The sequence below is a fragment of the Lepidochelys kempii genome, chromosome 9 (assembly GCF_965140265.1).
Source record: "Lepidochelys kempii isolate rLepKem1 chromosome 9, rLepKem1.hap2, whole genome shotgun sequence".
Lineage (NCBI taxonomy): Eukaryota > Metazoa > Chordata > Testudines > Cheloniidae > Lepidochelys > Lepidochelys kempii.
This window is the reverse complement of record NC_133264.1, coordinates 89,687,430-89,713,143: the sequence shown is the minus strand read 5'-3', so window position 1 is coordinate 89,713,143 and position 25,714 is coordinate 89,687,430. Positions and strand designations below refer to the sequence as shown.

Here is a 25,714-nt window from a genome sequence, read left to right as displayed (position 1 = left end):
CCCAGAGAGTGGTTGTTAAATCATTGATAAAGAAATCTTGCCAGTCATTCTTACATTAGTCATTTGGGGGAGGTTTAGATTGGATATTAGGAAAAACTTTTTCACTAAGAGGGTGGTGAAACACTGGAATGCGTTACCTAGGGAGGTGGTAGAATCTCCTTCCTTAGAGGTTTTTAAGGTCAGGCTTGACAAAGCCCTGGCTGGGATGATTTAACTGGGAATTGGTCCTGCTTTGAGCAGGGGGTTGGACTAGATGACCTTCTGGGGTCCCTTCCAACCCTGATATTCTATGATTCTATGGATACAAGTGGGGAAATTTATGTAAAATTTTGTCTAGTAAATGAGTGCTAAATGCCACACCCATAATCAGCCTTACTTCCTAGATATGACTAAGTTTTCCCTTTTTCAAACAAGTGGAGCCTTGGTGCTTTTTCACACCTCTAGGCCTCCTTTCTTTTGCATTTTTTTTTCAATACCTAGGCTGCTCCTCATAAGGGCGACATGATCATCTTACCTGGAAAAATGAAGGCAAAGGTTAAATTCTCTTTCTATGGATTCACCTACCTTTGAGCCACGCGACATTCTTTCAGAGCTAGTATGAAAGTTAAAAGGAGATGTCTCCTCAAGCCGTGCAGAAATGCAGTAAAAATAACACTATTCTTAGATCATATTTCTTGGTTTTAAAATACACGGTGGTGAGTTGTAGCTTTGTCAGTCATAGGATAGTAGACAGACAAGGTAGGTGAGGCAACATCCTCTGTTGGACCAACTTCTGTTGGTGAGAGTGACAAGCTTTCAAGTTTACACAGAGCTCTTCTTCAGGGCTAGGAAACTAACTGTCACAGCTATACAAGGTGGAACAGATTTAGCAGTGACACTTTGAGCTAGGTTTCCAGACCTGCTCTGAAGAGCTCTGTGTAAGCTCGAAAGCTTGTCTTTCACCAACAAAAGTTGGTCCAATAAAAAAATATTACCTCACCCACCCAAATGCATTTTAAAAACTAATTTTAATTGTCTCATTTATTACACCTGCTGCCTTGCTGTACCATAATATGCAGCAACTGCTGGAAATTTAAACTGACAATTCAAGTAGAGCTGTCCAAGAAGGGTAAGTGGGGGTTTGCGGAAGACAGGTTCTCTCACTTCTCCTGTAGCTGAACACCAGCTCTCCCCCTGAGGAATTGAGTGCTGCTTGTTGCAATAGAGGTTACAATACAGGTGGAGAGCAGCTGTCTGCTTGGTCCTGGAGTACTCCAGTCACACCTTTGCAGGTGTTTGTCAGAACCACACTAAGCATTTTTGTCCTTCAGGTTTATTGAACTCCCGATCTCAAATCACATTATTTATGTACCAAACACATTTGGTTGTTTTGGTACGTGACTAGCTTTATTTCAAAGCAAGTTGGGCAAGTATGTAATGCGCTTGGTTCATTTCCACTTCTAAAAAGGGCCTGATCAGCTACAATCTCCACTGACTTTACCCTTTCAGGATTTGACCTTAAGCATACCTGAGGCACAACCCACTAGCCAGGTACTGTGTAACATGGTGTATTAGCCTTAAACTGGGCTATGATCTTGCTAACACATTTTAGGCAGCTGTCCTAAAACGACTTATACCTGTGCCTAACATTACACTCTAAGTAGTCCAATTGACTTCAGTGTGACTACTCATGGCATGTAAAGTTAAACATATGTAAATCTTTGCGGGATAAGTACCCTGGCTATTACAGTAATTATGCAGTAGAACACACCATTGTTAGGGAAGTGCTGAATAGTGGAAACTCCACCTGACTACAGTAGTGAGTGGCAAACCCTCAGCATCTGGTCCTTAATGCCCATTTTGTAACAGGAGTACAAGTATTCTAACTATTTCATGCAAGTATCTTACTGAGATTGTAAGCTCTTTGGGGACAGGGACCATCTTTTTGTTCTTTGTTTATACGGGGCCTAGCAGATTGGGATCCTAGTATAGATAGGCACTAATGCAATACAAATAACTAATGGAATTATATAAGCAACTGTCATGCGTGCCTGATCATTAGACACCTGAAAGTTACTTTTCATAGTTTAATATATTATACATTAACATTTAAGAGATTTACATAAAATAAAAATACATTTTATTCTTTAACTTTCATAATTAAGACATTACATCTTATTTCTGAGCAACCTCAATATACAAGTTTAACCAAAAAACACCAACAGTTCTTTTTTTTTAAGTTTAAAAGCAAAGTCTTAGAAAATTCTGTAGTTATTTTACAAAAGTAATGTAAATAAATATTGACCCATGAAACAAATCATGCTGAACAGTCCAAAATATGAAACTACAGGGGCTCAGGTAATGTGTGTCTGGGAAGAAAGGTAAGGAAATTAATAATAAAAAATACCTGGGGGTAGGATCTAAACAATTCAATCTATAAACTACTAAGGAAAGAGTTTGCTGAAATTATGTCTAAAGTTATTTCATATCTTAATATGATGAAGTAAAACCAATCAGATTGGCATTTTCATTTTAAAGTGCACATATTACATTTTATTCACTTTATTTGTGTTTTATTATCTAAATTGGACATTTTAAATTCAGGATTTGCTTGTTTGTAAATGAATCTAGGTGGTGCAAAAAGCAAGTATAGAATCAATATATTTATTTGCTTTTAAGTAGGACGACAGCATGGTGCAAAACCATCATAAAATTACACTTAAGAAATATTTCGTTCCAGTTCTAGATAAAGTCACTTCCTTACCTGTAAGTGTGTGAATTATATAATGCAATGTGCCTAAGCCTATGTACATAAATAGCCATTTCAGGATCAGTGGGGGAAAAGTTTGCTTTTTGTGGCTGTAAATATTGCATAGAGGAAAAACACTTATGCCACTACAGTGGAACAGAGATATTTACATGGTAAACAATTGCAATAGTTGGTCTTCATTACAACTATTTAAAAAGCAGGGGGGGGGATGATACATTTTCCAAAGTATATAGACGATATTCTCAGCAAGAAGCTGTCTTCAACCAAAAAGGTGTTATACATAACAGTAGATTGAGTAGCAACCATTTGTCATTGATTACTGTGAACCTGAAAAAGGCACTCAACATATGAACATGTTTTTAACAATAAATAGACTGGGGTAAAACCTGGCTTAGAAGGCTGCAGAAGTCACCACTATTGAACAATGCGGTGGGAAACACAATATAACATGAATGATTAACTGCAAACATTTTTACGACTACTTTATTAGAGCAGAGGTTACAAACATGAATGATATGCTGTGTAATGAAGGCAGCTACATTACATTTAGTATCTTGACATGTAATAAAGCATACTAAAATGAAACCTGAAACAGTAAGTATGTTGGTCTAAATTCAGACCAGAATCTGTTCCATTTCCATCTACATCTTCATGAGGGACTTTGTCCAAGAGCAGCTGTGGCTATCTGCTAAAGAGAGAGAACTGAATAAATGTAGATACTAGGTCAAGCTTCTAGTCTGCATTTTCACATGTCTCCATGCAGCAGAGATTTATAAAAGTTAGCAACGTTTTGAAAATGAAGTCTTCTCTGGGAATTATCTGTAAGCTACCTTAAACTAAGTAGCTGTCTCACTGCTTGTGCCTCCAGAAAGGCCCGTCTTAGAAATCCTGCAAGCAATTTTCACCCTGTATTGAAGGTAACCTTTCATGCTGATGGTCAGCATGCTGAAATCATCTCCTTTCATTGTTCAACGTTTAGAGCTTTGTTTGGAATATCCTCACTCAACATCTCAGGAATGCTAAATGTAGTGGCAGTGTAATGATTTAGATCAGCCCAGGAAAATGTCAAGTTTTCTGGCTCATTCCTAGAATTTTAACGGAATGCTGAGGAACTCTCTCAGTGTAGCTGCTCGGAGAAGGTTAAAATGTACTAGGGTGTATTTTCTCAAATTTAGAAATACACTGTGCAAGTTTTCACCCCCCACCCCTCTCCCGACAACTGAATTGCAAGGTTGCCATACCCCACCCTCTTGCCATCCCATCATATTAACAATATGACTGAGGAGGCACTCTGAATATATGGGTACTTAAAAGATTTATTCCATCTGTGTATAAGTGGTTTGTGCACAATCAATTCAACTGTATAATAATTACTAGATACCAGAATGCAAATGTTTTATGGCTCCCCTGGACTTAGCTGGGTGCCACTCAGAGGCTTCAACCCATTAAGCTTCAAAACTCTCAGCAGTTGGTTCACAATAGCTTTGGTCTTGTTTCATATCAATGCCAAATCCTTACAGATTCTATTTTTGGAGCTTATACTAACTTGATTGTTTCACTGTCCTACCGCTCCAGCATGCATTAAAGGAGTCTAAACAAAACAGACGATCTTAGACTGCTTATAATCACTAAAGACCTGGCCTTACAGTTCACTTCTTAGAGCCATATAAAAGGCCTTTTTGGGGGGAGAGCCGGGGTAGAAGCTTTTGTGAGCAGCTTCAAAGTCCCATTGCCATTAGCTAGCAACTAATTAGCATTCTCTTTTGGGTTCTGCTCCACAGACAGCATCAGAGCATGGATTTGTTAACTCAACAGGAAACAAGACATCCTCCAACATCTGCATCCATCTCTTTCCTCAGTGTTAATTTCCTCTCATCTCCTGTAGATAAGGAGAAAAAATAAGTTATTTGAAGGAGATTTTCCCAGAAAAAAGATGCTGGAGTGATGCAGTCTTGTAGCTAAAGCATAATAGACTGAATCAAGATTCAAAGGGGAAAGCCAAAAGGGAGAATTATTTCATTCCTGTTGGGAGATCAGAAGGCCAATTGTATAGTGCCTCAGTCAGTTCAAACAATATTTTCATCCCCACCTGTGCTGAACGCGGTGTTCTTTCCCAGTTAATTTTTCTATAGTAATGTGTCTCTAGAACTGTAATTTTAGCCACCACATTATTTTACTGATCTTCAGAATTGCACATATTCTCCTTCCAAAATGTGATGAGCTGGTGGTTGTGCACAATTTATCCCCAACAAATCTTAACAAGTGTAACAAGACAGGCATATATTTGCGATAGATACACTGCCAGCCAGTTTGGTGGACAAATACTACTATTCAGCTTTTACATAGTTCTTTGCAAATCTTTCACTGCCAAGAGAAGACTGCAACTCACCCAGCTCAACAGGTAGAAACTTGATGGCAGTGATTGGGACAGTCCCAGAGGCATGGGGGGAGCAGATACTGTGGAAATGCAGGATGGCCCCTCCTCCAAAGGCTCTCATCTATTAGCCAGCCAGAGAAGGAGGGGAGCTGATTGGTCCCTCGCTCTCCCCTTTTATTAATTTAAACCTTAGACCAAGTCCTTGGGAGCCTCTTCTTGCTTCACTTCAGCAGCAGAATTTCTTAGGTTCCCAGGTCCAGGATAAATAAGAATGACGGTGGCTTCTGCCACCAGGAGAAGCAGTACCTAGACAAAGGTATCATCTCCAGGCCACTTTTAACCTGGCTGCTTAGGTGCATAAAGACAGGAGCCCTGCACAGGGGTGTAACTACAGCATACTCTCACAGCCACTCAAATGCAAGTAGGCACCCTGCAGGGCCCAGGCATGGTGCTGTGGTCCAGGCTCCCACCCCAAAGAGTGCTGCTGAACTAACAGACTGTCAAGTCCTTTAGGTGTCAGAGGAATCAGCGTCTCCTCCTTCTAAACTACTTTCAACAGTTAGGTGAGCTTGACTGCCAGAGTGATTGTGTCAGTAACCATAATTTTGCACAGAATCCTTAAACCTGTCAAATTGAGGAGTGTCATCTTGGTTCTATTTCACTTCCCCCACCTCACCTGCCCTTTGGCGAGATCTCTGCAGCAGAGAGGCATCAGTATGAATGGCATCAGTATGAATGGCATCTTTTGATGATGCTGCTGCCATCACATGAAGTGTTTTGAATTTCATCTTATGGTGAAACATTTTGCTACATTTTCTCTGTATCTTTTTTAGAGATTCCAACCGTCTCCAACTATCCATTTCAGAGAAGCCATGTTCATCAGGTAAAATGTTAGGGGAGAGCTTTTTTCTCTTTTTCTTCTTTTTGTGGGTATTTATCACCTCTTCATTGGATTTCCACTCACTTTTTCGCCCTTCGTGTCTCAATTTACTACTGCACCTCTTGAATGATTTTTTAAGCTTATGTCTACACTGCTTTGTCAAGCCACCATGGGTAGAATTTGAACAGAAGCTACATTTGCTGGATTCATTTTCTGAATAACTTTGACCTACATTTTTAACACAGACAAGGAATTTTCTCTCCATCTCTCTTGGGAGGGAGCATGCTTTATTGCCATCACTGTAAACATCTTTATATCTTCTTTCTGTTCTCTTTGCCTCACTGAAATACTCAGAATCACTACTGATCTCTTCCATTAAATCCTTTAATTTGTATGCAGAGCCTGAGGGTTTATATGGTGGGGCAACTACTCTTCTTTTATTGTCTTGATTGGATTCTTTATCATGACTAGTATTAATGCTTCCAAAAGAAGAATTTTTAAATTCAGCATATGGTAAGTTAGCAATGTCAAGTGAATCATTCCACTGTACTTGGAACTTTTTTGTAAACCCTCCAGCATAGGCCTTGTTTTTTGACACACTCTCTGTAGGCTCAGATTTCCGAATTGTGATCTCCCATCTATAATTATCATCCCCGCTACAATTTCCCTTGTCAAGGTTTTGTACAAAACTCACTTCTGTAAAGCGTTGCCCGTATTTGTTCTTCAAGTTGATCTGAAAGCCATTCCCATTATCAGACACTATCCTCTGCCACCAAGACTTGCTAATGGTGCTTTTTGGCTCTAGGCAGACACGTGCGTAGCTTGGAGTTTGATAATAGTTTAATAAATAATGTATAAACTCATCAGTTTCATAAATCTTTTGCTTTTTGCAGTACCCTGTACCAGACACTTTTCCAGAGTGTAATGTCTTCAAAGGGGGAAAGTCCTCTCTCTCAAGAGATTCTATAACCTTGCAGTCTTGAGTAACTGTAATCTGTAAAGACCCACCGTCAGAGGAGCTGTAATCATCCCTGCCAGTTAATTTACCAGTGCTTGCTGTTGCAGTTGGATCATTTAAGATCGTTCTTACAAGATGACAAGGTGATGCAGGCAGATTAGTTGGCACCTCTTCCTCACTAAAAGAGGTGTTAACCGTTTGGAAGAACTGACTCCTAAATTTTTTCTTATCCTTCAGTTTTTTGTGTAGAAGATAATGGGATTCTCTCTGCTCTGCTCTGTCTGCATTTTGTAACTCTGTCTCAGGAAAGCAATCCTTTCTTATATCTTCAGGGTGCAGCAAGGGCTCCACTTTTTGGCCGGTCAACTGTGCAAAATCCTTTAAATAAAATCAAAGAGAAAAATTACAATATGAATGTAACAGACAAAATTTGTAGCGAAACTATACCAAGCTAAATTGTGAACTAACTTACAGGCAGTGCAATTTTGCTCAAGTCAGGGCAGCTGTCCAGGTATAACGGCAGAATCTGACCTACTGTATCTAATGCAGGCCATGATTATATAAGGTTCTGCAGCTTTTCTGTGAAAGTTGAGGGTACTCACTATGTCACAGGATTAATTAGCTAGAATATTTGCCCTTTCAATAAAAGTCATTGGCTATATTGAGCTAACCTTGCTGCTTTTACCTGATTTGCATCCACTACAAAAATCATTTTATTCACCCACTTTGACTATAGCATGGCACTAACTTTGCTAATTCCGCTAAAGTAAAGTGCTGCACTTTTGTAAATTGAATATCTTATCTAAGAATTATTAGATAAACTGCTTTAAATTACACTATTTTGTAACAGCTGCAAATGTAACCAAGGGATTAAAAGGCCCTACATCTCTCTCCAAATCTTTTCTGGCTAGTTCCTCACCCTTTAAAAAAGGTTTGTTTAAGACACCCGCACCTTCTAAAGAATTTAAAATGTTCTGCTGCCAGTTAGTTTTAAAGAGCACTAACTCACACAGATTGGCTGGTGTGGCCTCTAGCAGGTGCTTGTTGATGGGGGTTCCTAAGTACTGTAAGAAATATTAAACATCAGGGGTTGAAAAAAATCCACTTGTCAGTGGCCAGTAGTAAGCTTTCCCTGGCAAGTGATGTAGCCTACATTAATAATTACTGCAGTATTTAAGCTTTCATTTTAAAAAGTTTCTAGTCCATGTAGCTAAGAAGATAATCCTTCAAATACAAATCAATACAGTGAGCAGGTAGACAAACACCTCCAGTACTGCCTCTCTTGCTCTGATTATCCCAAAGCATCAGCAGAGTGAAACTGACAAAAGGTGTGTTAGCCTTACTTTGGATATGCTGTATTCCCTGGGCAGCAGTGAAACTGACAGGATGCATGTCAATTTTACTCTGCTGTTGGGGAAGCTCTGAGCAGCAGGGCAATAACTGGAGCTATTTATGGGACAAGAGGGCCCAAAAATAGCAGAGACTATCTCACAGGATGCTGGGGCAGGATTATAATAGAAGTAGCCTTTCTTCTTTTCAACATGACAATGAGAACCTGGGAACTGATTCAATTTACCAGACACCTACTGGACAGAGACTGATCCAAAAGATGAAGCCTCAAGCAGGGACTGAATCCCAACACCTTTTCCCTTATATTCATATGTGAAGAAGGGCTAGATTATCACTAGGGGTTTGCTATTAGGCCTTGCTAGCATTTCCCCAACTCCAAGTCATCCTTCTCATCAGCCTCTGGCCATCAGCTTTCTGGTAAATTTTTCAAGCTCTACTAAACATCCTTTAAAACAGAATATTTTTTAAAAATATTCTTACTTTTACTCGGCTTAACAGCACGGTAAGCAGCCTTATAGACTCCACTCTTCTCTGAGCTAGTAGATATTTCCTCTCTTCCCATTCAGGCATATTCTCTGGCCACTGCTCTTCTTCAGCTGTTACCTTCTGCTGCTTTCTTGGGCGTTTCTCATCCCGATCTATCTGCCTGTGTTCTCTCCTCTTGAGCTTAGCCTTCCTTTTTCTTTCTCGAGCATTTTTTTCATCATCACGTCTTTTTCTAGGTAATTATTAATATGGGACAATTTAGATGACACTCATTTTACATGTTAACCCCTGGAGGGTGAAAAGTAGGATTTTAGTGTGCTAACAGCAAGTGACTCAATGCTAGGAATCCATTTGCTGTTACAATCAAGAAATCCTTGTGCCTAGGGTAGCACGTTTTAAAGTTAATGGCATACAACCAACATACATCCAATAGATGCAAAGATTTAGGACAGTTTGAGTTTCTCTTGTACTCTTAAGACTCTTCTAATAATAATCTACCTCTCGCTAAAGAACACAGAGGTTGTTCATATTATAGTCTCTTCCAGGTCACAGCTAGAGAATGATTTGCCCCCTTCTCCTTCATCTTCAGTTAACACCAATAACTAAGGTTCACAAACTTTTGGACCTAATCCTGCATTCCTTATGCACACAAAACTGTCCTAGAAGTCAATGTATAAAAACTAAATATTTTGAAGAAAAATTCAAGTAATATGGGTATTAAATTTGGTGATAGATTTAGAGATATTGCATCAGAGTTGCTAGATTTAGCATTTCGACTCTCGTTTCTACATCAATGGATATATTCATGGAATAATTTCCAGTGGCAGATAGGGTAAATGCTAAACACTCCCTATAGAAGTAGGAACTTAATACAGTGTGATAGTTCAGATACATCTGACAACACTGCCTTCAAGATAATAGCAATGAGGAGGGATCGCTTACACACTGGGACTCTCCAGCCAAGGCTGAGGCATGTGGAATCCTTCCTATGTTCTATACTGTATATTAATTTTACTTCAGGACACAGCTAGGGTGCATGACACCACTACTTTGTGGTGTTACAGCAATCATGAAATACTACAAACAAGATGCCAACCGGCTCCCTGGGTTTCCTCAGGTCCCTTCCAGCCCTACCTATCTAGGATTCTATGATTAAGCACATATCCAAACTGACCGTAGGCTACCCTCGCTGTTAAAACTGTTAAAATATGCTGTTTTGCTGCCCTTTCCACTACAGGGCACATTGTTAGTGATCTGGTGAGGACCGCTTTGAGTAATACAACTGATCTAAGATTTACCTTTAATCTTTGAGCAGTCAATACATTTCTGTAACCATATGTTCAGCCACTGGAAACATGGCCAGGAGGATGATTTGCCACCTTCCTGGGCTGATCTTGTCTCAGCTATTTACCGATCTACATTTCCACTGCAGAAAGGACTCCTTAGGCCAGGGATCAGCAACCTTTGGCCCATGGCCTGCCAGGGTAAGCCCGTTGGTGGGGGGGCTGTTTACCTGTCACGTCCGCAGGTTCGGCCGATCGCGGCTCCCACTGGCCACAGTTCACTGCTCCAGGCCATGGCCAGCACATCCCATGCCGCTTCCCGCAGCCCCCATTGGTCTGGAGCAGCAAACCATGGCCAGTGGGAGCCACGACCGGCTGAACCTGTGGACACGGCAAGTAAACACACCGGCCCGCCAGGGGGCTTACCCTGGCAGGCAGTGAGCCAAAAGTTGCCGATCCCTGCCTTAGGTCTTCACACAGTTTAAAACAAACTTTTAAACAGAGTTTGATAGATTACTAGAGTGACTGAAAGAAAAACAAATCCTGGATCTGTAAGAGGAGAGATACAGGAGAGGGAGCAACAAGGGCACATAGTGTTTTTAATTGAGAGGGTCTGGCAGATGTCTAGACAGCTCAAGACCACTTCTCCAATCACAATCCCCTTTTTCTATACACTGTGTAGGTCTACTACTCCTCTCTTAATTCGATGAAGTGAGCTGTAGCTCACGAAAGTTTGTGCTCAAATAAATTTGTTAGTCTCTAAGGTGCCACAAGTCCTCCTGTTCTTTTTTCTCTTAATCTAGTTCCGTTTATGTGACACCTACATAATTGAAGATACTATGCTTTTTTTTGTTTTGTTACACCATATGAATTAGACAATATTCAGCTTTCATTTTAACATTATCTAACCCTTAACATTATCTAGGTTTGGGGCTATTGTATTGGGTGTTCCTCTCTTGAGATTCTGTTGGGAGCAAGATGTGGAGTAAATGTAAAGAAAGTAGAACACTCCTTCAAAACAAGTTTCTCACCTTGCAGCCTCCTCTTCCTCTTTCTTTTTTTCCCTTTTTCTTTCTTGCTCTAGCTCTTGCAGCTTTTGTCTTTCCAGCCTTCTCTTTTTGATGGCTCCTTTGCTGAAATGTTTGGTTGTATCAAAAGTCACCTGTTCCAGAAGAAACAGAATTAGAAGGCAGGATTGTTCATGAATGATGAAGAGACTAGGGCTGTCAAGCAATTAAAAAAATTATGATTAATCGCGCAATTAAAAATATTGTGATTAATCATGCGATTAATCGCACTGTTAAACAATAACAGAATACCATTTATTTAAATATTTTTGGGTGTTTTCTGCCTTTTCAAATATACTGATTTCAGTTATAACACAGAATACAAAGTGTACAGTGCTCACTTTATATTTGATTACAAGTATTTGCACTGTAAAAATACAAAAAAAATAGTATTTTTCAGTTCACCTAATACAAGTACTGTAGTGCAATCTCTTTATCATGAACTTGAACTTACAAATGTAGAATTATGTATTAAAAAAAAACTGCATTCAAAAGTAAAACAAAGTAAAATTTTAGAGCCTGCAAGTCCACTCAGTCCTACTTCTTGTTCAGTCAATCGCTCAGACAAACAAGTTTGTTTACATTTGCAGGAGATAATGCTGCCCGCTTCTTGTTTACGTCATCACCTGAAAGTGACACCAGGCATTCTCATGGCACTGTTGTAGCCGGTGTCACAAGATATTTACATTTCAGATTCGCTAAAGATTCATATGTCTCTTCATGCTTCAACCACCATTCCAGGGGACATGCGTCCATGCTGATGGGTTCTTCTCAGTGGTGCAAGTAAAATCCATGTCTTACCAGTACGGGGGGGGGGGGGGGGGGGGCCGGCGCACCAGCTAAGGGGAGCATGTTACCTCCCTCTGTGACTCCTCCCAGCCCAGGGCCCCCATGCTCTCCCCGTCCCCTCCCCACATCCATCCCATGGTACCTGGAGTGAAGGCTGGGGTGGGGGCTCTGTCCTCCTCCTGCTGCTGCGCCAGAGACAGGGCTGGGGGGGGAGGGGCAGTGTGACACTGGGGGTCAGCAGTAGAGCCACTGGAGGAGCTGCTGGCGTTATGCTCCTTTCCCCGCTGCTGCCCCTCCCAGCGGGGAAAGGAGCAGAGCCCCCAGCTCTCTCCTGCTGCTGTGTTTTTTGGGGTATGCTGTACTGGCTATAAATAGCTTGCCAGTATGGCGTACAGGAGCGTACCAGCCTACTTGCACTGCTGGTTCTGCTCAATAACAATCCAAAGCTCAGTGGTTTGAGCATTGGCCTGCTAAACCCAGGGTTGTGAGTTCAATCCTTGAGGGGGCCATTTAGGGATCGGGGCAAAAATCGGGGATTGGTCCTGCTTTGAGCAGGGGGTTGGACTAGATGACCTCCTGAGGTCCCTTCCAACCCTGATATTCTATGATACTGAAAAAAGCAATGCAACCAACGCATGTTCATTTTCATCATCTGAGTCAGATGCCACCAACAGAAGGTTGATTTTCTTTTTTGGTGGTTCGGGTTCTGTAGTTTCCGCATCGGAGTGTTGCTCTTTTAAGACTTCTGAAAGCATGCTCCACTCCTCATCCCTCTCAGATTTTGGAAGGCACTGAAGATTCTTAAACCTTGCATCAAGTGCTGTAGCTATCTTTAGAAATCTCACATTGGTACCTTCTTTACATTTTATCAAATCTGCAGTGAGAGCGTTCTTAAAATGAACAACATGTGCTGGGTCATCATCCGAGACTGCTGTAACATGAAATATATGGCAGAATGCGGGTAAAACAGCAGGGGGACTTACATTTCTCCCCCAAGGAGTTCAGTCACAAATTTAATTGACACATTTTTTTTGAACGAGCGTCATCAGCATGGAAGCATGTCTTCTGGAACGGAGGCCAACGCATGGAGGGGCATACGAATCTTTAGCATATCTGGCATGTAAATACCTTGCAAGGCCGGCTACTGAAATGCCATGCAAATGCCTGTCCTCATTTTCTGGTGACACTGTAAATAAGAAGAGGGCAGCACTATCTTCTGTAAATGAAAACAAACTTGCTTGTTTTAGCGATTGGCTGAACAAGAAGTAGGACTGAATGGACTTGTTGGCGCTAAAGTTTTACATTGTTTTGTTTTAGAGTGGTTATGTAACAAAAAAAAGTCAACACTTGTAAGTTGCACTTTCACGACAAAGAGATTGCACTGCACTACTTGTATGAGGTGAACTGAAAAATACTATTTCTTTTTATCATTTTTACAGTGCAAATATTTGTAATCAAAAATAATATACACTTTAATTTCAATTACAACATAGAATACAATATGAAAATGTAGAAAACATCAAAATATTTAATAAATTTCAATTGGTATTCTATTGTTTAACAGTGCGATTAAAACGGCGATTAATCGTGATTAATTTTTTTGAGTTAATCACATGAGTTAACTGCGATTAATCAACAGCCCTAAAAAAGACCACAAACCTGTCAATCTACTGGGTCACCTTATTTACACAAATAAAACACAAACAGCCTATACAACTTAGAAAGTCTCTAATCTATTTCTGCACAATTATATTTGAAACATGAGTGTTTCTTTCTGCCACTTTCTAGCTGAGGAGACTGGAATATGACCTGCAGAATTCACACGAATAGCTATGTCCTGTTCTCAAATGTTACCATAAGCATTACTCACAAATGTCGCCTTACCTTGTGCCATTAGAGGCTCAAAAACTGTGACAATACACCTTTGACAGCCTGTAAATGTTCAATTTTGGGGATTGGAGGCTGGGCATTTTCAGTGGAGAATTCCTGGCTGTTGCATTCCCTCTGTCTGACAGGCTGACTTATTTTAAGTGCACTGTGTTAGCCACATCTTCTTGGTCAAGCATTTGCCTGACTTTAAACCATCAGTGGATTACGGTGGGCTGGTTGGTACAGAAGGGGAGACTGTCTGTTGAGAACTGTTTAACTCAATGTGATGCTGTGGTGACATTAAAAGAAAACATCCACGCAAACAGCATTTTATCCAAGCTGGGAAACCAAGTCATTTGGAGCATGATTTCTAAACCACTGTGTAATGACTGCTACATATTCAAGAATCAGAGATAATTTAAATGCTTGTGCTGAGCAAAATTCTTGGAACCAGGCTTATCTCAATGACTAAATCTGACTTTTAGATGAACGCTGCTAAGCAGCTATGAGCTTTTGTGAGCATGCAGCTCTCCAATTTCCTTTCACAGCGTGACACAGGGTATGCCACAAACAAATCCATCCTCCAACATTATTCACTATATCCACCTTAATCAAAGCACAGTGCCAAGAGAAGCAAGGATACATCCTGCTAGTACAGGTTCAAAGTGACTGTGAACATTTTTTGTAAAAAGGCAGAAAGGAAGGCTATTGCTGACTCTGCTTGGGGTTTACCAATGCAGAAACCAATGTCTTCAGAACAACTCCTCCAAGTCTTGACTGCATTCCTTTCAGCTCCAGTGCTCATCTAATTGATTCATAAACTTGGTAACTTTTCACTTTTATTTTACCAGTGGAGAAAAAGGTTTCAGGAAATCAACAAGCAAATACTTTTTCCAGGTCACAGTCATACTAAAGGGTGAAAATCTTCACTAAAATCTGGATTGAGAGGTCAACAATACTCAACCAAGCAGCAAATCCATACAAACCAAAATCTTTATGCAAACAAACCAGAGTGAATGCTGCTTCTGAAGAGACATCCTTGTGGCTGGCTCATCTGTGAACCTTAACTCAGTGAGAATGGACCAGCAAAAAAGTCAGAGCTTTATTTGCTAGGTGGGGGACTATGAGCATGAATAGCTGTGAGAGCCATCCATCTATTCCCTCTCCCAAACAGCAGCGCTCCAGGTCTAAATTCCCACCTCAAGTATCCATCATTTAAATGTTTACACTGGCTAGCAAAAAGTTCCCAATTTGTCTTTTCTTTTTTTTTTAGATTTCAAATAGCAGTAATGACCTTCATGGCAGTCTCAGCAGATAAGTCTTGGTTGGGCCAGGGAATTTTACACTTTTCTGCTGTACCGTTTCTGATATTTGACTACTATGGAAGTCTTTATGGTACTGTATTTGGGCAAATATAGCATTGGCAGTATCAAAAGATATAGCCAGTGATGCTTACCTTCATGTTACATGCCAGAGCTTTTCCATCATCCCCTTTAAACATCAGCTTCATTCCCCTAAGTGACTCCATAGCTTTCACAAAAGCCGTATACTCTTGGTACTGGATAAAAGCTTCAAATGTCTGTAGACCTCCAAAAAGGAAGTTATTTAAATTTCCTCCCACCATTTCTTCTCTATAAGGGTCAAGCATAGGGATATCTATGTTCTTGATCTTTCCAAAGCTTTCGAACACCACTCTTAAAACATCTTCACTTGGCTTTTCATTATTTGAGCCCTTTAGTGCAAACCATTTGCATGGCAAACCTTCAAAATAGATGCAATCAGGAATATCAGCGGTTTGCTCAGTAAGGTCTTCATTCGTAATCTCTCTTTTATTCAGGTAAGATGCCCACTCTTGTGGAGTTGGAAAGTCAGTGTGTGCCTCGGTGGCCATCACTTGCAAGTCATCTTTGAAACCATTCAGTTTTATTACCTTTCCATGCAGTTTTTCCTTAAGTGTGAGGATCAACCTTTTAGTTTCTGCCTCTCCCTCAAATCGAATGAAATCCTTAGTGCTCTTTGAAACCCTAACAGTAGTAAATTGGTCTGGACAAATCATGTTCTTCAGCTTGTCCATCACTTCCCACTTAGAGAAAGATCGAGTAGATTCTGTGTGTTCTGGAAACACCACATTGATAGTCAGTTTTGCTACTGGTTTAAGATACAGATGCTGAGAAGCACAGAGCTCCATAGCTTCAGAGTTATCATACACTACAGTGATTGTCATTGTGTCCAATACCCTTTAGAAAAATAATTAAAACCATGTTAAGCTAGAAGACATGGAGTAAAAAGGGTAAAAATATCCTCTACTGCAAAATTTAAGTGACTATCTTTGGATATAATTTCATTTAACATTCAGAGGAAATTATTAAGAAAAATTATACTGTAAATTTACACTAGTCTATAATTTAAATTATAACGCAAATAAATTGTGTGAATAAACATACCTAGTAAGATGTATGATCAAAAGATTCTAACTCCAGCTTTTCTATCATCAAACTAATATAAAAACAAGAGTCAACATTCTACTGCAACATGCCTGTCAGAGCCTCAAGAGAGATCAGTAAGTCAAGGCAAAACCCCTGGAATACATTCTCCCACATCAGTGTACAAACAGCACAGGAAGGAGTTAAAAATAGTAACCAAACAAAAATGAACTTAAATACATTCCTAACAGCAATATTCTTTTCCAATTAAAATAAAAATGCAGTCATTACTTGAACTAGGTTAGATAAATTGCTAAATAATAATTTGCTCTATGTATTATGACCAGGAATAAATTAATCAAATCTAAGAGCAATCTGGCACAATTGCTGGATAGCCTGTTCTTAAATGGCCTTGTTTCTGATGGACAAGTTTTACCAGATTTGACTGAAATATGTCAGCAAGCACCTCGGCTAGGATTTTGCAATCTTTATTAGGGAAGTCAGGTGATCGTTCATCCATCATTCAGGGTCCTTTTTAAGCATCAGAATCAGTGAGATAAGATGAGTTCTTACACTCTGTGCTAATAAATTATCCTTCACTGCTGATTCATAAAGGTATAATAAACTGGTTATTAACTGTTCTTGTAACCTTCTGGAATTCCACCAAGATGCCATCAAGGCCGGGGTTCTGACAAGTTTGTACAGACTAGTTTGTCTTCAGTTCTTTCCTTATCTAACTGAATCTTCTCTTCTCACAAAGGGGAAAAAATAGGTTAATTTACTGCTGGTTGAACCAACCGCTAAATCAGACTAAAACTTTTTTTTAATCTATAATTTATCTTAAAAATAAAACTGGAAATGCTAATTATATCTTTACAACTATATATAAACATCCTGAAGCAGGAAGTGAAGAAAAGATATTGTTTCCCCAATGACATATTTCACAATGCTTTGTACTAACATACAAACCTTATACTGGCTAAGGAATAATACCACTGAAATGTGTGGCTGGTGAAGGACTGAGAAGAAACGTCTAAAACCTCTACCATTAAAGTAATACAATCTATTCACACAAGGGAAATCGGTCTCATATTGTCTAAATGCTTGCAATTTAGCTTGTATTAATATATAAAATCATCCATGTGGATGAATCCAGAAATCAATATGAACAGCACAAAATATGTTGTCCTAATTGAATTCATGAGAGTGTTCTGGAGACCGGACATTTATATGCAGATGGATTTTTATAGAATATTCCAAACTTCAAAGGAAATGTAATATTGCTAGAATCTATCTATGCCAAGAAAGAAATGCTGTTAGTCAAGCTCTAGATCTTAACCCAACCAAATTTACCAGATAAACCACACAATCTTAGCCAGTTGGGAAGATTAGGCTTGAAGCAATGCAAAAGCACCGTTTAACAACAAAACACTGCCTGGAGTGAAGAGATTGGTGTAGAAATCATTAATAAAGGTGGGCTCAAGACTGGGGCCACTATTGATAAAAAATTAACCCTGGATCTCAGAATGAGGTTAATACAAACAGGAAAGGCTGGATTGGACTCTGAGGAACGATGTTTTAAGACATGTCCATAAATTTAGCAAATATGAAGAAATCACACATGTTATGACAGTGGTATTCAGCGAATGATTTTTGGATATTCACCAGATTCAATGAGAAAATTAAATTAAGCCTAGATACAGACCTATTCAGGGATCCAATAGCAATGAAGGATCTTTAAATGGGATATCCAACTTTCACTTTTAAAATTCCTTCTAACAGAAGAACTGCATGGAGTTATTCTCCAGAAATGGAACTCTACTGCAGCTGGAAATATCAAACTGTTACAGCAATCTAAAATTTGCCAATTTGGAATGGTTGTCAACATGCAAATTGAAAGTTTCCAGTACTTGGTTAGCATTATTTTTAAAACTATAAAAACAAGATAAACTCAGGATCCCTTAGAAGGAGGATTCCATAGCATCATAATGAACAACACATATATAATTTGTCACCCAACCTTGAAAAACAGCTCCAGAGTAGTGGGAGAGCAGCTGCAGAGCGAGTGACTAAAGCAATGGACTGCGTGACTGCTGGACAGGATGTGGAGAAATAATTCCCTAGATGAGCTACGAGAAGGTGCCGCCAAGCGATGAATAGCAAGACCCTGTAAAAATTGTCCAGGGCCTCCATTTTTCTACACAGTAGGAAGTGTTCCTTCCCCAAGGCTCCCAAAACTGTCTTCCTGCTCTGTACTGGAATTTAACAAACTCTGACTTACTTATATTTTGTATGATTTCTTCTAAAATACCAAGCTTATGTGCAGTCTTTACACACAACACAGATACGTCAATCTTCTCAGGTTTTCATCAAGTATTTAAGTGGCTAGAAGCTTTCAGGGAAATCTTAGCCAACTGTCTCACTTCTGAGATTCCACAACCCACATTGCAAGGAAGGGGAAAAGAAAACAGGAAAGTAGGCAAAACCACCACCTGTGTCTCTATCCCTTACAACAAATGCCAGCACCTGATCATATAATCAGGTCCATAGGTCTTGCTGCAGTTGGAAAAAAAATTCTCAGCTATTATCTTATCAGAGATACAGCTCAAACCAAGAGAAAGATATACACAAAGAGGGGCTCAAGAAACTCAAGAGACTGTACAGTTTAAACAATATTCAAAAACCCCAAAGAGAATTGTAGCAGAGCACTTCCATGCAGCCATTATTCCTGGAATGCTTCTTTGCCTCCAGAGTGTGTATACTTTGAAGATGATGTAGACTTCAGTGCAAGAAACGGCCTAGTGAATCAGAGTACCAACAAAGAAGCAGGTCTTGCGTGCTCTCTTAGAGAAGTTAGCATGAGGGCCCGATCTTGCAGGTAAAAAGATCAGTATTCTCATGGAGCAGTATCTAGAACAGAGGCTGGAGCGCTGCACTGCTGTTATTGAGGAATTGTGCTAGATCAGAACCGAGCAAAGCTTTGTCAGGCAAAGCTGACTGTATTGGAATTCATCTCTGAAATTAAAAATGTGTATAGTTTTGGTACATTATACAGGTAAGGCTGAATCCCATTCTTGTTAGAGAGCCAAGGTATTTATTGCGTAAACCAAAACTACTGCAAAAAGCAAACACTGTTGATGTGTTCACAGCTATATTGGTCCAGTGTTCTTTGAGATAAACTACTATTTTCTAAAAAAAACTATTTTCTGTCGTTTTGCTACATCTTGCCTTGGCACAGAATGTAATTTTCCACAAGACTAAGGTGTGGGGTGCAGCAGGCCATATAATCCAGAACAGTCCAGTGCATAACCATGTGCCATTTTCCCACAAATTGCAACATTCTGGTCAATAAAACCTCAGAAAAGTAAGGCCATGTCTACACTAGAATCTTCTGACAGCATAGCAATGTCAATTAGAAGCGTTCCATGACATTTCTATACCAGCATAAAAGTGCTTTTGCAAGTACACCTTATTTCGTTCACTGAATTGCTATAAGCCAGTGATTCCCAAACTTGTTCCGCCGCTTGTGCAGGGAAAGCCCCTGGCGGGCCGGGCCGGTTTGTTTACCTGCCGCGTCCGCAGGTTCGGCTGTTCACGGCTCCCAGTGGCCGCGGTTTGCTGCTCCAGGCCAATGGGAGCTGCTGGAAGCGGCGTGGGCCGAGGGACTTACTGGCCGCCGCTTCCAGCAGCTCCCATTGGCCTGGAGCAGCAAACCGCGGCCACTGGGCGCTGCGAACAGCCGAACCTGCGGACGCGGCAGGTAAACAAACCGGCCCGGCCCGCCAGGGGCTTTCCCTGCACAAGCGGCAGAACAAGATTGGGAACCACTGCTGTAAGCCATACTATCAAAAGAACTTTTTTGATGGTATTAGCTTCATTTTCACTAGAAGGGTATACTGATATAGCTATACAAGCAAAACTTTTTAAGTTTAGAATAGGCCTAATTGGCCTATTTTACTGGGAGTTGAGTCCTCAGTACCTCTGTAAATCAGGTCTAATAGTATTTCTTTTAGGTAGTATAGAAAAACTATATAGTTTTTGGATAATCATCCAAATATAACAATGGACAAACAAACCTGGCTCTTCCATCAGGGTCCTAACCCGCACCAATACCAACTATAAAACACTACTGCAGGAAGATAGTGTGGCCCAGAGGCTAGAACACTAGACTGAGCCTCAGATGACCTGGGTTCTACTCCTAATTTTGCTGCAGGGTGGCCCTGGGTAAGGTGCTTCATCCATGGGTGGGGAATGGGGATAATGATACTTACTCAGCTTTGTGAGGTGCTTTGATGAAAAGTGCTAAGCAAGACCTGGTGGTATTATGTATGCCCTTTCTGACACTACACAAAATGAGGTTTTTATATATCTGGCTCCCACCTCTGAGCGGTATAACGACTGAGCTATGGGATATTCTGATGCTTGTTTGGCTTAAACAGTCATTGGGCAGAGTGAAAATGAACTTGCAGTCTGGTGGTTAGGGCATCCATCTGGGAGGTGGGAGACGCAAGATACATTTCCCCTGGCCTAGCCATGCTTTCATTATTTAACCACACTGGAATAGCTTCAACAGGAGAGCCCCCACATCAGAAAATCTCACAGCCCAGTGGATCAAGCATTCTTCTGAGAGGTGGGAGACCCTGTTCAAGTTCTTTCTCCCTCTCTGGTAATTAGGAGGGAATTGATCCTCAGTCTCCCATATCCTCAGTGAGTGCTCTAACTACTAGGCTCAAAGTTATAAGGTGGGTAGCAGTAGCACCACCTCCACTGAAGAGACACTGATTGGGATCTGGTTTAGTAGGAGGCCTCTGAGTACACCTACTGGACCAGGCCCTGCATGTGATTTAAGCATTTGGTCACCTATCTTCCCCTGGTTTGTGAATCACTGTGGGGTTTAGGCAGAAGACAGGAGTCTGGCTGCTTAGAGGGAGGCAGCAGAGCGGATGCCCAGAGGCAGAAACTTGGTGCCTTGGAAACTTTTACCTTGACAATTTCAGTGCTGAGTGAGTTTAGGCGCCTACAGGGTTTGGCAGAAATTTTGTGGGTCACAATGGAGCCAAAGCAGGGACTTAGGTGCCTATACCTGATACTTAAACACCTAAGTATCTTCATGGATCTTAAAGGACAAGAGGAAGAAGGCAGCTCTTGAGAGAGGGGAGAAGCTGCCTCACCCACAGGCTGCCCTTGCAACAAAGAGAGGAAGGATGCACAGCCTAGACATGTAAGCTATTACATATTTCACTGTAGCAGCACAAACTGTACCTAGAGAGCTTAATTCTTGCCTTGTACAGGGCTAGATGTGTTACATGTGCTGTCTCCTTGGTTTTAGTTTGATTTATCTCTGTATTCTGAGAGATTGAGATGTTTGAATTTCAGATTGTTGTGAGGCAAGGTCACTGTGATATGTCCATTCAGGAAAGAGCCTTCTGCCCCCTTGTGAGAGATGACTGGGGAAAAAGCAATACCTATTCTGGAGCACTCCATTGAGAAAGCTGCTAAAAAGTGTAATCCTTGAAGAGGAATGGGGAAAGCCAGTCGACCACAAGTAGTGGCAAAAATAGGGTCTCAAAGATTATGACCCCAACTTTCAATGTGTTTTTTTAGTATATACCTAAAGTGTTCCAGGTTGTTGCTGGTGCATATGGACTCCCAGGTGATGGGGTTGTTTTTAATAGTAAGTCATGTTTTTAGATATGGTTTAGATACTATGGAGATGGGTACTAAAAGAAAACTACATTTAGTAAGTGGCAGTCATGGCACACGTCAAAATAATTCCCTCCTCCAACAGCATAAGGAGTTCATCTAGGGCATTGGAGTTGCCAGGAGCATTCATTTGATGAATCGTTTTAGAAAAGAGGTCTCGATGGTGACAGAGTTTCAAGGGACAGGGACTGTCCATACAAGTTGCTCTAAGAAAAGTTAGATAATTGTAAATTGTACCTATGGTTAAAATTATTTCTATCCACGTGACTGATGAGTATTCCACTAAAGGCACTCAATGCTGGACATTTTGGGGTAGGGAAAAAATTAGGGCTCTCAATTAATCGTAGTTAACTCACAAGATTAACTCAAAAAATTAATCTTGATTAATCGCAGTTCTAATTGCACTGTTAAACGATAGAATACCAATTGACATTTATTAAATATTTTGATGTTTTTCTACATTTTCATATATGTTATATTCCGTGTTGTAATTGAAATCAGCGTATATTATTTATTACAAATATTTGCCCTGTAAAAATGATAAGAAATAGTATTTTTCAATTCACCTCATACAAGTACTGTAGTGCAATTTGTCTTTGTCATGAAAGTGCAACTTACAAATGTAGATTTTTTGTTGTTACATAACTGCACTCAAAAACAAAACAATATAAAACTTCAGAGCCTACAAGTCCACTCAGTCCTACTTCTTGTTCAGCCAATCGCTAAGACAAACAAGTTTGTTTACATTTACAGGAGATAATGCTGCCCTCTTCTTATTTACAATGTCACCAGAAAGTGAGAACAGGCAATTTACATGGCATTTTAAGAACACTTTCACTGCAGATTTGACAGAACGCAAACAAGGTACCAGTGTGAGATTTCTAAAGATAGCTACAGCACTGGACCCAAAGTTTAAGAATCTGAAGTGCTTTCCAAAATCTGAGAGGGACGAAGTGTGGAGCATGCTTTCAAAAGCCTTAAAAGAACAACACTCCGGTGCAGAAACTACAGAACCTGAACCACCAAAAAAGAAAATCAACCTTCTGCTGGTGGCATTTGACTCAGATAATGAAAATGAACATGTGTCAGTCCGCACTACTTTGCATCGTTATTGAACATAACCCTTCATCAGACTGAGTGGACCTGCAGGCTCTAAAGTTTTACATTGTTTTATTTTTGAATGCAGTTTTTTTGTGCATAATTCTACATTTGTAAGTTCAACTTTTATGATAAAGAGACTGCAGTACAGTAGTTGTATTTGGTGGACTGAAAAATACTATTTCTTTTGTTTTTTTACAGTGCAAATACTTGTAATCAAATATAAAGTGAGCACTGTACACTTTGTATTCTGTGTTGTAATTGAAATCAATATATTTGAAAATGTAGAAAACATCCACAAATATTTTTAAATGATATTCTATTATTGTTTAACTGTGTGATTAATCATGCAATTAATTTTTTAATCACAATTAATATTTTTATCCATTAACTGGAATTGTCACAGGATAATGACAATGCCTTGATCCAACAGGACACCTGTTCAAATCCAGCTCGGGTTACCAGGGAATAGAAGTCAGACTCCTGACCATTGGTAATATGTGAAATGAATTCAATTGTCACAGTTAGCAGCTATAAGACAAGTGTCCACAACAAATACCATAAACAGCACCCTATAGGCAGGCTCAGCAGAGAGTCAGAATGGGTCATGGATACTTAAGTCCCTTCTTCTCCCATAGGTGGTCCCTCCTGGTCAGGGTTGAGGCAGATTGGTGAAACAGCCAGCGCTATCATGCCAGGACATTTCACAAGCACTAAAATTCACTTAAAAAAAAAAAAAAAAAGATGCTAGGGCAAACAAGAATAAAAAGTTACCCATAAGAATAGCATCCGATGAAGTGAGCTGTAGCTCACGAAAGCTTATGCTCAAATACATTGGTTAGTCTCTAAGGTGCCACAAGTCCTCCTTTTCTTTTTGAGGATATAGGGAGTACCTCTGCTTTCACCACTACAGCTACCCTCGTCTTTCAGTTTCAGAGATCATCACCAGAGCAGACACTGAGCTAGTGGTCAAAGGGCAGGGAAGGGAGATTATTTGCTAGAGTCAAACTACCACTGGAAGTCCTGTAGCAAAGGGGATCATTTTCCAGCCATTTATGGGTCTATTATTACTCCACCTGAAGTCATGGGCAGGATTCTCACTGAGTCAGTGGGAGCAGGATCCAGCCCTGTATTCCTTGGAGTTTTTACCTGAAATCTTGTCTAAACAAGGGTCATTGCTGGCCCATTTCCCACCACTGCTAGCTTTGTTTTGGATGAACTGGTGCTAGCAGCCCTGGAAGGGTTTAGTCGCGATGGGTGGCTTGCCATGCTGCGGATCTCACCGAGCATGCCCGCACGGCATGGAGTAGAAAACGGTGTCTGCAGCCAGGGGCCTGTCCACGGGCGGGCTCCCCACCCACTTCCCCTCACCTGGGTGGGAAACGTGTCCCGCTCCAGACAGCCCAAAGCGCCCCTTTGACTCAGCAGCGCCTGTCCTTAACCCTCCCCGAGTTACCCCCCTTTTCTCCCTTGCCGGCTGAGGGGTGCGCCCCCCAACCACCCCCTCGTCTGCTGACAGCACCTGGCCCTGGCCCCCGGCAGCTCCCCGCTCCCCAGCCCAGCGCTTGCCACAGTTGGCGGCCCCGCCCCACCGGGCCCAACCGCGCCGCGCTGGGGTCGGGCGGGAAGCGGCGGCCCGGTGCCCCCGCGCGGCGGTCGCTCTTACCCCTCAGGCCGCCGCTCCGCCAGCCCCCGTCGGCCACATGCACTTCCGGGTTCGCCTCCCCTTTCTTCCCCCCCCCCCCCCGGGGCGGAGCCAGCCACCGAGCCGGGGCGCGGCCCGCTCCGGCCCCCGCATCCCGCCGCTACCCGGGAGGAGCCGCGGGCTGCCGCCAGGGAACTAAGGGGCCAGGGTGGTCAGAAGCAGCGGGAGCCATGGAGACCCCCCGGGCTCGGGCTCGGGCTCTGCACAGCCCCGGTAGCGAGGTTAAGCCACGGGGCCGTGCCCCGGGCGGAACTCTCCGGCCTGTGTTCCACCCGGGGTCAGACGAGAGCAGCTCATGGCCTGTCTGGCCTCCGAATGTGGGTCTGGGCCCAAGGCCCGGGTGGGACCTTGGGCAAGGAAGGGAAGGCCCGATTCATCTCTCCAGTGATGTCAGTGGCTCTGGCCCTTTATTGCCCAGGGGTCAAATTCTGGCCTGGTTTGTGTGTCCCAGAGGGATGCAAGTTAGGGTAAAAGTTGGAGCTGTGTGCCTTGATTTCCTTCTCTCTAAAAGATCATTCATGTTTCCTACCTCGCCCAGGCAGTGGGAGGCTAATTTCCTTTGCGTTTTTTCAAATGTGTTGAGCTCTTCAACCAGAAGGTGCTGTAGAAGTGGAAAGGAGCAGTATAATTGTTCTTATCCTTGTTAAATTGTTCAGAGGCTTACCCTACTGTAAAAATAGAAGGAAATAATTGATTTTTCAGGTCCAATCACATCCACCCATTAGTTGGTTGCTTTTCTCCTGCAATGTATATTGCAGCTAAACCCTACCCACCACCTCCTGTGTTCCTGTCCCATTCCTGCTCAGGTGATCTTACTTCATTTGTTCTTCACTCTATGAATATCAAGTATGTTTCTTATAAAGGACAAAATATATATATATGTTCTTTTCTTCTTCTCTGCTAATCACCCTGTTAGGATAACTAGGCATTGTGAATGCTCAGTTACAGGGTTTCAATGTGAAATCAATAACCTTTTT

General features: G+C 41.3%; 1 protein-coding gene across 9 annotated transcripts; it reads right to left on the bottom strand.

The window, feature by feature from the left end:
* Positions 1–1,144: 1,144 nt before the first annotated feature.
* LOC140917793 (A-kinase anchor protein 17B-like) lies at positions 1,145–24,773 on the bottom strand. 9 transcript variants are annotated; one of them, XM_073361346.1, is made up of 8 exons: positions 24,699–24,773; positions 23,592–23,755; positions 16,253–16,304; positions 15,265–16,045; positions 11,115–11,245; positions 8,795–9,032; positions 5,803–7,342; positions 1,149–4,628 (listed from the first exon to the last, which is right to left on the bottom strand). In XM_073361346.1, the coding sequence occupies exons 4-8, from the start codon at positions 16,030–16,032 to the stop codon at positions 4,558–4,560; spliced, it is 2,748 nt and encodes a 915-aa protein (XP_073217447.1). In that variant the 5' UTR covers positions 16,033–16,045; positions 16,253–16,304; positions 23,592–23,755; positions 24,699–24,773; the 3' UTR covers positions 1,149–4,557. The 9 variants fall into 9 exon arrangements, 8 of the variants coding, with proteins under 8 accessions (XP_073217453.1, XP_073217447.1, XP_073217445.1 ...); XM_073361352.1 differs by lacking the exon at positions 16,253–16,304 and having other exon boundaries at positions 1,145–4,628; positions 6,701–7,342; XR_012160992.1 differs by lacking the exon at positions 16,253–16,304 and having other exon boundaries at positions 1,147–4,628; positions 5,139–7,342.
* Between the last annotated feature and the right edge of the window lie 941 nt (positions 24,774–25,714).